Source organism: Terrapene carolina, unplaced genomic scaffold, assembly GCF_002925995.2.
Source record: "Terrapene carolina triunguis isolate 2854851 unplaced genomic scaffold, T_m_triunguis-2.0 Scaffold94, whole genome shotgun sequence".
NCBI classification, from domain to species: domain Eukaryota; kingdom Metazoa; phylum Chordata; order Testudines; family Emydidae; genus Terrapene; species Terrapene triunguis.
In genome coordinates, this window is record NW_020664445.1 from 3,508,580 (window position 1) to 3,520,419 (window position 11,840).

Below are 11,840 nucleotides of genomic sequence, written 5' to 3' on the forward strand. Positions count from 1 at the left end.
CGGGGAGAGCGGAGCCGCAGCCGGCTCGCCGCCCTCCTCCCAGCGCTCTGGCCGTCGGGGAGAGCGGAGCCGCAGCCGGCTCGCCGCCCTCCTCCCAGCGCTCTGGCCGTCGGGGAGAGTGGAGCCCCGGCCGGGCTCTCCGCCCTCCTCCTGGGGCTCCGGCCGCCAGCGGAGCCGCGGCGGGCTCGCCGCCCTCCCCCCGGCGCTCCGGCCGGTCGGGGAGAGCAGCCCGCAGCCAGGCTCGGCGCCCTCCCCTGCCGCGCTGGGGGGGAGGGGGGGGGGGGCGCGGCGGGAGGCTTTTTTGCCTGGGGCGGCAAAAAAGCCAGAGCCGGCACTGGCAGATAGACCCTGTGACTGTCATTATTCCCGGCAGTGAGTGCTCGGCCTGTCAGACAGGAATGTTCCTGGTCCCTGACTGGCTGAAACCCATTAGGCCTCAGTCCTGCCAGGTGCCAAGCACTCCGACCCCACTCCAACAGAGCCCGGGAACTCATTCCTGACGGAGCCTCTCCCTGCCCTCCTCATGACTGCTCGCCCCCGGAGCATCCGAGTGCCTTCCCGTACTGTCAGAGCCGGGCCAGGGTGCATCGCCTCTCGCAGGATCTGGCCCTTCCACAGGAAGCCACGTGCGAGCACCTACTGCAGATTGACAGATAGTGATCCCTGGCTCTTCTCACTAGTAGATCTCAAAGCACTTTGTAGAGGAGGTCAGTGTCATTACCCCTGTATTACAGACGGGAAGTAAGAACGGCCACACTGGGTCAGACCAAAGGTCCATCTAGTCCAGTATCCTGTGTGCCGACAGTGGCCAATGCCAGGTGCCCCAGAGGGAATGAACAGAACAGGGAATCAGCAAGTGATCCATCCTCTGTCGTCCACTCCTAGCTTTGGCAGCCAGAGGCTAGGGACACCCAGAGCATGGGTTTACATCCCTGACCACCTTGCTAATAGCCCCCGATGGACCTACCCTCCATGAACTTCTCATTCTTTTTTGAATGCAGTTCAAGAGACTTCCCCAGGGTCACCCAGCAGCCAGTTGCAGAGTTGGGATTAGAATGCAGGTCTGAGGAGTCCCAGGCCAGTGTGTATCCACTAGGCCACAATGAATACTCAGTGTAGGTAAAACTGGATAAACCTTGGGATTCATGAATACCTGGCAGCTCTCCAAGTACAGATGAGCAATGAATACATGAGCCTTCAAACAGCAGCAAATTCAGCTCAGAGGGAGGTAAAGCCACGTGTCCAGGCCCACTCAGAGCCGAGGGAGCCAAGCGTGGGACTAACTAACAGACAAGGGACGGGAGAGACAGAATGACACCCTGCCAATCCAACCGGCTTTGGGTTAACAGCCTGCAGGCTTTCCAAGTAGCTGCTATGCAAAGATTTAATGGGAGACAATGTTCTGGATGCAGCACGCACTGCCCTGTGGGAACTATTGTCCAAGAAGCTGGGCATGTCCAGTCCATGCCCAAAGCCCGTCTGCTTTCATTAAAGTGTTATCTGCAGCATGAAGGATGTGATCACTTGCCCCTTATCTGCGGCCTCTAGGGCACTGCTGTCCCATGATAGCTGGCTGTCTGGCTGAGGTGACTCCCTTCCACTAGCAGGCCCCACCCCAGGGTGCTCCCGCTTGACTCACCTGCTGTGTCCCTGTCATAGCCAGGGCTAGTCTTCAGTCATGACACCACATTGACAATTGGTCTGTTCTTGTAGGGGCCATCACACACCGCCTGCGAGACCGAGAGCTGCTGAGGAAAAGGAAAGCGGAGGCACAGGAGAAAGATACTGTCCAGTGGGTTCTGGGGTAAATTATACTTACACCCAGGGGAATTTGATCTTAGCGACAGGGAAGCACCCCTTGTACACAGGGAACGGCCTCGCGCTGAGCTGTGACTCGGACTATATGCTCACATGGGGGGTGGAAGAACCCCTTTGCACTGTTATGGTGCGTCCCCTCTGGCAGAGCGGGAAGTGGGCAGAGCCTGGGTGAGCTGGTGCTGGGTGGGAGAGAGATGAGCCCACGCTGAGAGCCGCGGGGCTGTAACTCTGCCTCCAAGGGCTACTTGTGGGATGATGCTGCCTACACACCACCCCGGCTCAGGGCGGGGCCCAATGGCCAAGTCTAGCCCTGTCCCTTTGAACACGTGCAGTGGTAAGTGCAATGAACACCGCTATGCTACTGCCCAGGGGAGGAGCACAAGTAAAGAAAGGACCCACGGATCCAAATCTTCTGCTGGTCAAACATTCACACACGTCCTGGTGAGCTCAGGGATCACTGACAGAGCACGTGGGGGAAACCAATCCGCTGCCCAAGGCAGCCATGAGGTTTTACCCAGCATGCCGCACGCAATGGGCTATTCTGCAGTGGGTGGCCGGGCTGGTGGACAGAAAGTAAAGGGGCTCAATACTAGCCCCAGGCTCCCTCATGCAGACACATCCCCCTGCCAGCCCCCAGAGACAGCACCAGTCCCCTGCCAGCCCCCAGCTAGGACTTGATACACATTAGCCTCCTCATCTACCCTCTAGTTCCCACTGACCCAGACACCCCAGCACCATCCCCACCTCCTCTGGCGCCCCAGACACCCTTCAGCCTCCCCACCCCTCCACCTGCCCCAGCCTAAGAGCTGCCAAGTGGTGTGCAGCTCCATGTCCTATCTCTCACCGCTGCTCCAGGCAGTGTGTATTGACCATAAGCTGGCATTTATTGTGATACGCAGATTGTGCGGGTGCAAAGTAGCTCATTAAATAATTTGCATAAACTGTCAGACATGGAGCCACACAAAACTTGGCAGCTGTGGGAGACCTTGGGCAGGGAGAAGGAATGGTGATTCGGGGTTGGTGTGAGTCACGCCGCCTCTCAGGGCTGCTCCTGCTCCCTTGCTCTGGACTGGGCCATCTAGCCCTACCTCCGGTGACCACACCATCACAGCTCAGGGCACCTGCACCCACTGTAGACTCCCAGCTTCCCAGCCATCTTTCTCCCTCCTGACCAGGCTGCACACCTCCCTGCCTACACTGGGAGATCCCCAGCAGTCTGGCTGCCTACGCAGCCTGCTTGACTTTTCTCCTCAGAGACAGCAAACAGGGTAATTGCCATAGCTAAGTTACCACACGGCTCTGCCTAAGCAAGCACATTTATTCTTAAGATGAAAGCATTCCAGAGAAAAGAGGAAAACAGTAACAGAATCCAGTGAGCTCACCAGAGATCACCCCGACTCCAGCAAGTCCTTCAAACCCCACTGAGTGGTTTTCCTGCAGTCACAACTTCACCCCAGCTTCAGCTCAGAACAAGCCCTCTCAGTCTTATGCTGTCTCAGTAGGCTAAATTCCTTCCAACTCTTCCCTAAGGATTGGGGGCCCCCTGGGACCAGGGGTCCGGTCTGTTTGCTGGCTCAGGAAGAAGGCCCTGAGTCAGTTTAAACTCAGGATATTTAACCAGAAGTCCTTTCTTTGGCTGTTGGTCCCTGGAGAAGCCAGCTTGGACCAGTATATGTGAGCCTCTCTCCAGGTGGTGGTACCTCTCTGGAGGCGTGACTTTGCCCACTCACTCTGCTGGCAAGACACTTGGCTTTAGGCATGAGCCTCTATTGCCCAGGCAAGCTCAGAATTCACCAGCGGTGTGCATCAATCCATAGGAAAGCCTGTGTTGGCCATGGTGCATTATTTTCCCAGGCAGTGATTTCTCTCCCAGAATATCAAGTTTGCCCACATCTATGTTACAAAGGGGAGAGGTACTAATGCCCAGGCCAGGTCTAACTACAGACTTTTGCCAGCGTCGCTCTATGTGTGACCTGTGACGGATGTAACTGTGCCAGCCAAAGCCCCTAGTGCAGCCAGCTATAGCAGCAGAACGATACTTTTGCCAGGAGCGTTTAGTTTGCTTGGGCTGGGCTGGGCTGGGGGAGAAGAGGAGTGGCTGGAATAAGCTACACCAGCAATAGTGCTGAGCTTCACTGGCCTAGTTGTGTCCACAGGAGGAGCTCTTTGCCAGTAGAGCACAGCACCACAGCTACACTGACAAAGCGCTCTTTGCGTAGGGGAATCCAACACCCAACTCACATTGAAAGTGCCTGGCAGCTGGGGGCTTCCCTCTCCTTGGTGCCTGGGGGGGTTGTCCCCTGGTTCACGGTGCTGTGTGAGATGCTGTAATGTTCCGACAGAGAGCGGGGTAAGAGCACAGGGCCAAAGAGGGGCCGAGGAGCTGGGAGAAGAAGAGGCCGACAGCAGGGTACAGAGCCAGAGCCTCAGCCTGAAGTGCAAGAGGAGGTGGAGAAGGAGCCCCCAGAGAAATCACAGGCATCTCCAGGGCACCATGAGGAGGAGCCCGCCCTGTCTGTGGCTCAAGAGCTGTCTGGTGGGACTCAGCAGGAGGCGGTAGAGGGCCCCCCAGCTGAGGATATTCTGCATCCAGCAGGTAAGCGGTTAGAGACCCTCGGGGATCAGAGCATATTCCCAGAGAACTCTCCCCTAGGTGTATCCTTGGGGAGGAGAGGAACTGCCCAGCCAGGCAATGGAGCAGTCACTGGCTAGCTGCAGAGCCTCTTCCTCGCTCAGGCCTGCATTTGTACACAGCGGCGACAAAGCTGCAGCAACCTCCTGGCACCCCGCTTGCTGAGCCAGTCTGTTCCAAACGGCAACCCCTGGGAAGGCCCCGCTTCCCTTGCCACAAGTGCCACAAGGTGGGAGTGGAGCGGATGGCTCTGTCTAGGTCTTCGGGGAATTTCCCCACCCCGGAGGTCCCCGCAGCAGGGATGTCCCAGACAGTCAGTGCAGAGGGGGCAGAGCCGAGCAGAGAACTGGGCCTGGGCAACAAGAAGAGGATCCCGCCAAGTCCAGTCCCAAGAGGAACCCATTCATCACCAGTGCAGCCTGGAAATGGCAGGTGTGGAGAGTCTGGGGCCCAAGGCTTCTCCCCATAGGTGCCCCATGGGACAGCTACAGAGATGACAGGGTCCCTGTATTACCCTGGCCTCTTCCTGGCTCACAAGGAACTCACTGGGACTTAGTGCTGTTGACATCAGGCCGCTCATGTTTATTCCACAGGGGGCTACCTGGAGATTGGGCTGAGATTCCTACAACTGGCTATGGGATTTGGGTGCCCATTTCCCATTGACATTGATGGAAATGGAACATCCGCCTCCCCTAGGGGCTTTGAAACCATCCCCTCAGACCCTGTTGCTCTTTTCCTGAACACCTTCCTACCTCTGAGCTCGACCTTCTGGTTCCCCCACTCTCTGGGTTTGCCAGTCCAAACCCCCTCCTCCCAGGCAGTAACTGTAGACGACACTCCGCAGCCCCAAACACACACACCTTCTCCCAGGACAGGACTGCAGACTAATTTCCCCACAGCCCCCTTTCTGCTGCCAACTTCCTGGCTTTATGAACCCAGCCCAGCTCCTCCCCCAGCAGGACTTTGTCAGCAATTAGGCTTTAGCAATCCCTGGCTTTCCTCCAGGGGCAAGTTAATTGGCCTAATTTACCCCTTCTGGCTGTGTGTGTGGAGGACACCCCCTCACAAAGGGATAGGAACCTTTCCTTTTTTTTTTTTTTTTTAATAAAAGCTAAGATTCTCAAGTGATCACGATTCCAGCAGCTGGGGAGTTAAGGAAAATACCGTGACACTCAACATGGAAATGGCTTTTCTCTTTCTCTTTTACAGAGCTAGGGGAAGCACCAAAGTCAGAAGAAGCAGGAATATCAGAGGCTTTGAATATCCCTCTGGAAAATGACCATACAGATAATGGATACTACCCCTCAGTTTTATTTTGATCTTTTTTTCCTTCCCATTGCTTTGGTCAAAGTCCAGCCACCGTAGAATGATTTAGATCTGCTATTCCTGTGTGAGCAATAAAAACTAAACACTTGCACCATCGTCTCCCATCACTGGTATTTTGCCTACCTAGGAATACTGGGGAAATATTATCCCTCTAAAACTCAGCAGCCGTGTGCTCAGGACTATACCACAGACCTTGGGCATTCTCTTCCAACCCCTCCCCTCACCCGATTCCCTCTGCTGCTCCTCCCCAGCAGCCCCTACTCCCGCTGAAGTCCGGAGGGTTCCATGGCAGAGCCCATGTCTGGATTGGGCCTTGCAACATGGACTTGGATCTCAGGCAGCACTGAAGAGCCAGCTCTTGATCCAGCTTTCCAGCCGCTCTGGACACGTAACTACAGCATAGCTTCACGTGACTCTCCCAGACAGACCCAGGGAGGTGGGAGGGCCGGAGTTTAATTGACTGTCCCGGCAGCTGTGGCCATAGCTCTCTAGCGGTGACCAATCTTAGGCCTTTCCAAAGTCTCTTCACGTTGATCTATATTTTGTACTTTTCCTTCGTGGCCCCTCATCTGCTCCCCGCAGCCCCTTCGCGGACCATGAGGGAGGGAAGCTGTGTTGCGCTTTCACCTTTCACTTGTCAAACTCACTCAGACACTCTTTAGCTACTTTGCATAAACCGTGCACCTTGGACATGGCTTCCTGTGTCAACAGCGCCAGGAGCACACAGGTAAGGCCAGGAAAAGGATAAGGAATGCACTGAAGGTGTCCCAAAGGCTTTCAGCGAGACAGTGCTGTGTTTCTAGCATCCAAAACCATAACAGTGCCCTTTAAGCAGTGTCTGGATCACAGGGAGGATGTGGCTTACCCCCCTGAGCATTGAGCTGGGCACATATCTCCACATCCCATGGCTAAAGACAGCCATAGATTCCATGCTTACTGCTATGCTGAAGAAGGCTAGAGGCTGGCAGTTTCTTATTCCATGCCTACATGTTATAATGGGGAAAAGGGTCGTCCAGGCAGGGTGATCAGTGCCTTGCAGGACTGAGCCCAGAATGGCCTCAACTAAGTGGATGCTGCAGAATGTCCTAGCAGAATGGGCCCCATTCTCAGGGGTGCTGAGCTCCAGGGCTCACGTTGACTTAAACAGGAGTTGTAGGTTCTCAGCACCTCTGAGATCAGGCACTGTGGCCAAAATCTTCATACTTGGGTGCCCAGAGATAGCCAGGTTGTGACCTCCTCCAGCTCCCACTGAACTCAACGAAAGTCTTCTCCTGAGCTCAGTGGATACTGGCCTAATTTTCAGAGATGGGAGCCTCTGCAGCCACATTGCTTTGCTCAGAAACTGTGGGGTTTCAGTGTGCCTGGAACCGGGCTGGGCTTATAGGGGCACCTACCTGTAGGCATCCTTGGTTAAAAATGTCAGCCTGTCAGTGCCTTAGTGAGACTGCAGCTCAGTAGCCAAATGATGTGTTCAGAAGAAGGTCACGGAGATTTTGGCTAAAATACATGGTTTCTAGTCAGCTCTGGATACTGTTACCAACTCATTTGCACCAGACTCTGGTGTGAGCGAGCAGGAGTGAGTGGCCAGTTAACAGTGCATTACAAGGGCAGGTTACAGTGTGCTGTGTGCCCTGGGCTAGCCCCACCAATCTCTCCTGCCCCTCTCCTGAGGTCAAGCACAAGCCTCCCTTCTGGTCCCTGCCAACTCCAGGGCTCTATGGATGCCTAGGACTCCTGGCTTTGCTTTTGACCATATGGACCCATAGCCCCTGCCACTCCAGTGTGCCGGCCTCTGGCTCCCCATGGCAGGTGGAGCCATGTAGGGTTGGTCCAAGATCCCTCTACCCTGGCAGTACAAAGAGATCTTAGTGGGCCCAGAGGATCGACTCCATACACCCGGCAGCCTAGTGATTAGCACGGATCAGGCCCTTGCATTCAGCTTAGCAGAACTATGGCCTGCTTCCATTGGGCCTGGATCTTTTACTAAATTAATCAAAACATTTGCTGTGCGAAGAGACCTAGTCGTGTAAATGTTTCCTTCTATTTCCCTCTCTGTCCTATCGCACTGCCAGCAACTGCTTTACATCCCCTGGCTACTGAACTCCAATGTGACAATATTGCCACAGGTGCTAGGGTGGAGTCGACGAGAAGTTTGAAAGCAGAAGCTGTGGCTGTTCCTGATAATTTCCAACGGAAAGCTCCCACTTTGCCATTACAGCACTGAGTGCAGTAGATGACTAGCCACAGACTGCGGTTAGAAAGGAGCACACTTTCCCCTTGGCACACTGCCTTATTCATGCAGTCGCCTGATGAGATAACTCTGGTACAATCCTCGCTTATCTGTAAGAGTCAGATGTGTCAGGTTTCTTTCCACCTAGCCTAGGACAATATTTTCGCCTTGACATGTGTGCCCAAATCTGATGGGAGTTAGGACGTGCAATTCAGGACACGGTCTCTTGCGTTTGCCATATCAGGGATCTTTTTTTGTAAAACTCCTGTTGAAAATGCCAAGAAGCGATTACCTAGCACAGCCCTGATGTCAGACACCCCCTGAGCGCTTTCTGACGTCCCTGCAGATTGCAGAGGAATGCACTTCTCCTCTAGAGTGATTAAAATGAGAGCACTACAGAGAGAGAGACGTCACTAAAAACAACAGGCCCAGTCCTACTGTGCCATTTAGGTCCCACAGTGCCATGTAAGAGTTTAGCTGGCCTGGGCTGCATGGCTCAGGGGGTTGTACCAGGCTGGCACTGGAACTGTGACCCTTAATCATTGGTTCTCTCCCAGCCCAGGTCTGTGGTGGCAGAGATACGCTGTTAGCGGATGGCTGTTTGGCAGCTTGTGTGACGTGCGTTAGTGGTGTGGTGCCATGTTGCTTGTGGACAGATGGCTCCGTGGAGCAGAGGCCCAAGGCAGGATCACAAGGCTGCTGAGCTCCCCGCGAGAGGGGCTCCCTTCATCTCACACTGGGTGCCAAGCACGGGGGGGTGGGGGCAATGCACTGGCCATGCTGTACCTGTGCAGAGCTGGAGAGACCCGGAGCAGTAGTGACACCGAATCTGCTATCAGCAAACTCTTACTTGTAACAGGTGCTTTAGTACCCAGGCCACGCCTGGGCTGCTGTGAGCAGTGCGTTCCCAGGCAGGAGCTAAGGTTACTAGGGGAGGAAAATCCATGTTACCAGGGAGCAGCGGCAGCAGCAGGGCAGAGAGGAGCCGCCAGCTTCCTTCAGAGGATCAGACCTTCACAGTTGTCTCCTTCCAGCCCCAAATCTCTCCTCTCTGGCCTTGCTAGTAACAGCCAGCTCTGGACGCAGAGGGAGAGCTCCTCCGTGGCTGTCAGCAGAGCACGGGCTGCTGTTACAGACCCGCTGGACTCCTCAGTATGTGTCCCGGAGAGGCACCCCCGGCACCAGCAGGGAGAAAGGATCCCCTCTGCCTCAGCCCGTGCCTGAGGCTGGGGAGGAGCAGAGGCAGGCAAGACTGTGTGGGTGCGACTCTTCACTCCATTTGGCTGTGTGGAGCCCTTTGTATTTTAGCCAGTGCAGACATGGCTTCTGGGAAACCCTGAGGCTCCTTGCTGAGCTGGCCTGTGGTTCTGGCACTGGGCTGGGACCCTGGAGAGCGGCAGTCAGGCCCTCACTCTGCCGCTGACATTCTCTCTCTGTGCCTCAGCGTCCGAGCTGTGACAGAGGGATGATGGTGTTTGACCTCAATGGGAGTTAGGTGCCCCGTCTGCTTAGCCACCTAGTGGGGTCTTTAGAAGCACCTCTCTGCATCTTCAGTGCCTACATTCCTTTGGACGTCTGGCCCGTAGCTTGGTGGGACAAGGGCTGTACCCAGTGCCATGGGGCTGGAGTCCGGCTGGGTGGGACTGTACTACAGAGCATCCCTGCCAGGCTGGCTCACCCCTCAGTACTGAAATCCTCAGCCATTGGGCTTGGTACAGGAGGCTGCAGTGCAAACCAGCCCCCATAAGAGCAGCACCTGCACCTGAATAGGGCCGGAGCCCTCTGCAATGAGCAGCGTGGCTGTGTGCACAGCAGTGTGGTCATCCAGGAGCTCCCCAGTGCAGCAGCCTGGCCTGTCTCAACCTCCCACAGGCCTTTCCTGGGCTCTGGGATCAGCACAGAGCAACAGAGGCTTCCAACCGAGCACTCACATCTTGCCCTCCCCCCAGGTTAGTTGCCAGCGTGGCCAGATGGGCCAGTGAGCCAAAGCCAGGAAGAGGCTCCCCCGCATCTTCAGAGGCCCAGTGCCCAGTAAGCACTGCAGGCTCATGGCATGGCAGGGAAAGGAACAGGAGACACAGACAGCCCAAGGCTGCCTTAGCAGATCCCCACTGGCTGCCCACAGCATGATGCTCTCACACAGGGGCCATGTCCCACAGCCCTTCTCCTCCTGACACAGGGGCAGCTGAGCCCCCCCTTCTGCACAGAGGCCCCGGTCCTGTGCTCCTGAAGAAGGACAGGGGTGAGGCCAGGGGAACACTCCCACCCCTAGACATCAGGCTCCTTTCCTCTGGAGAAAACGTGTAAAGGGGGGACAATAAAACCATAACATGTAGCAGCCCCTCGGCCCAGCTTCCTCGCTGGGGTAACTCCATGGAAGCCGATGGGGTAACACCAAGGATCCATTTCCCCTCCTACCGCACCGGTAGCTGTAGGCAGGACTGCCCTACAAATCAAGACTCTGTCTTATCACCTGGCAAACAAGTGACGGATTAAACCCTGTTATCAGTGCTGCTTGTCACAAAGGGCTGATTCACGGTCAGAATCTCCTCCTGAAGGAGCACATACAAGCCATAAGAACTCTGTTTCGTAAGCATTTCACTGTGTGTCAGCCAGAGCCAAGAAACACCGGCGCCCATGCGGCATCTGCCCCTCCCAGCTAGACCTGCCCATGAATCAGCCACTGGCAAGCTGAAGGCAGGCTCATTACTGTACGGGTGTGAGGAGAGCTGCTATTCCCACAGCCCTGCACACCATACTCCTGGGTCCTGTCCCTTCCACATGCTGGACCCCCGCGGCAGCATGGCCTGGCCTTTATCAGCAGACGTTAATGAAGCCCTGATGAAAGGCGACTTTAACCTTCTGAAAGAACTGGTGAAGTCTGGAGCTGATGTGAACAGGCGGGATAGAGAGGGCCACACCCCACTAATGAACTGCTGCCTCCATGATGGGGAAGGCTGGGTCCTCGGAGCCGCCCGATTGCTGCTGAGCTTCGGGGCCAGGGTTGGGGATTGGGACTGGCACCGGCGTAATGCTCTGATCCACGCTGTGCGGTACCAGTGAGAGGGCTTGGTGGGACTGTGCCTGGGTGCTCTGGACTGTGATCTGAACCACACAGACCAGGCCGGGTGCACGGCGCTATGGCACGCAGCAGCCGCAGGCCACGTGGGGATTACCACAATGATCATCCTCTCACTGAAGCGATACGGCCTGGAGATCAACAAGGCCAACAAGGATGGACTCACCCCGCTGATGCAGGCTCATCGCCAGGGCCACACGGTCTGTACCAACATGCTTCGGGATACTGGGACGAGCCCCGAGCAGGGGAGGGTTCAAGTCCACACCAGGATGGCTAAGGGCTGGGAAGCCCAAGCCACAACAAGCAGATCGACAGGTTGCTCTGCTCGGTACCTCTTCCCCTGCAAACCCTTGCCCAAAAGCCTGTGGGAGAACAGAAGGAAACTGCGCAGAGTCAAGAGCCAATCAAGCCGTGTGGGGAAACCAGAGACACTGGAGGCAAACGGAATCCTATTCGAACAGTAAAGCAAAATCCCACTGCTGGCACTGTGAGACATCCTCCGACCCAGAAAGTTGTGCAGCCCCAAGCCGCTCCCAGGGGTGAGACAGTGAAAGCAGGTCAGTCCCTTGGCTCCCACGGCAAAGACTGGAGACAGGATTTGGAAAAGCTCACAGAGCTCCTTCAAACCCAGCTCACGCCAGCTTTTCGCTGGAAAGCCACCCCCGTGCCGGCCCAGAACACTCGCCTTCCCCACGATACAGGCAGCCTGGCGGAGCTGGAGGCCATCCCCGTGCCGGCCCAGAACACTCGCCTTC

At 55.9% G+C, this 11,840-nt stretch overlaps 1 protein-coding gene across 2 annotated transcripts in view; it reads left to right on the top strand.

Annotated features, from left to right (window-relative positions):
• HEMGN (hemogen) overlaps positions 1-5,850 on the top strand; it is an 8,808-nt gene extending 2,958 nt beyond the window's left edge. Inside the window, exons 2-4 of one of the 2 annotated variants that reach the window (XM_024202963.1) lie at positions 1,714-1,804; positions 4,161-4,414; positions 5,660-5,850. In XM_024202963.1, the coding sequence (XP_024058731.1) occupies positions 1,714-1,804; positions 4,161-4,414; positions 5,660-5,769 (455 nt within the window). In that variant the 3' untranslated portion in view covers positions 5,770-5,850. The remainder of the gene's footprint in view (positions 1-1,713; positions 1,805-4,160; positions 4,415-5,659) is intronic. The other variant, XM_024202970.1, reaches the window with a different exon arrangement.
• The last annotated feature ends 5,990 nt before the right edge of the window (positions 5,851-11,840 follow it).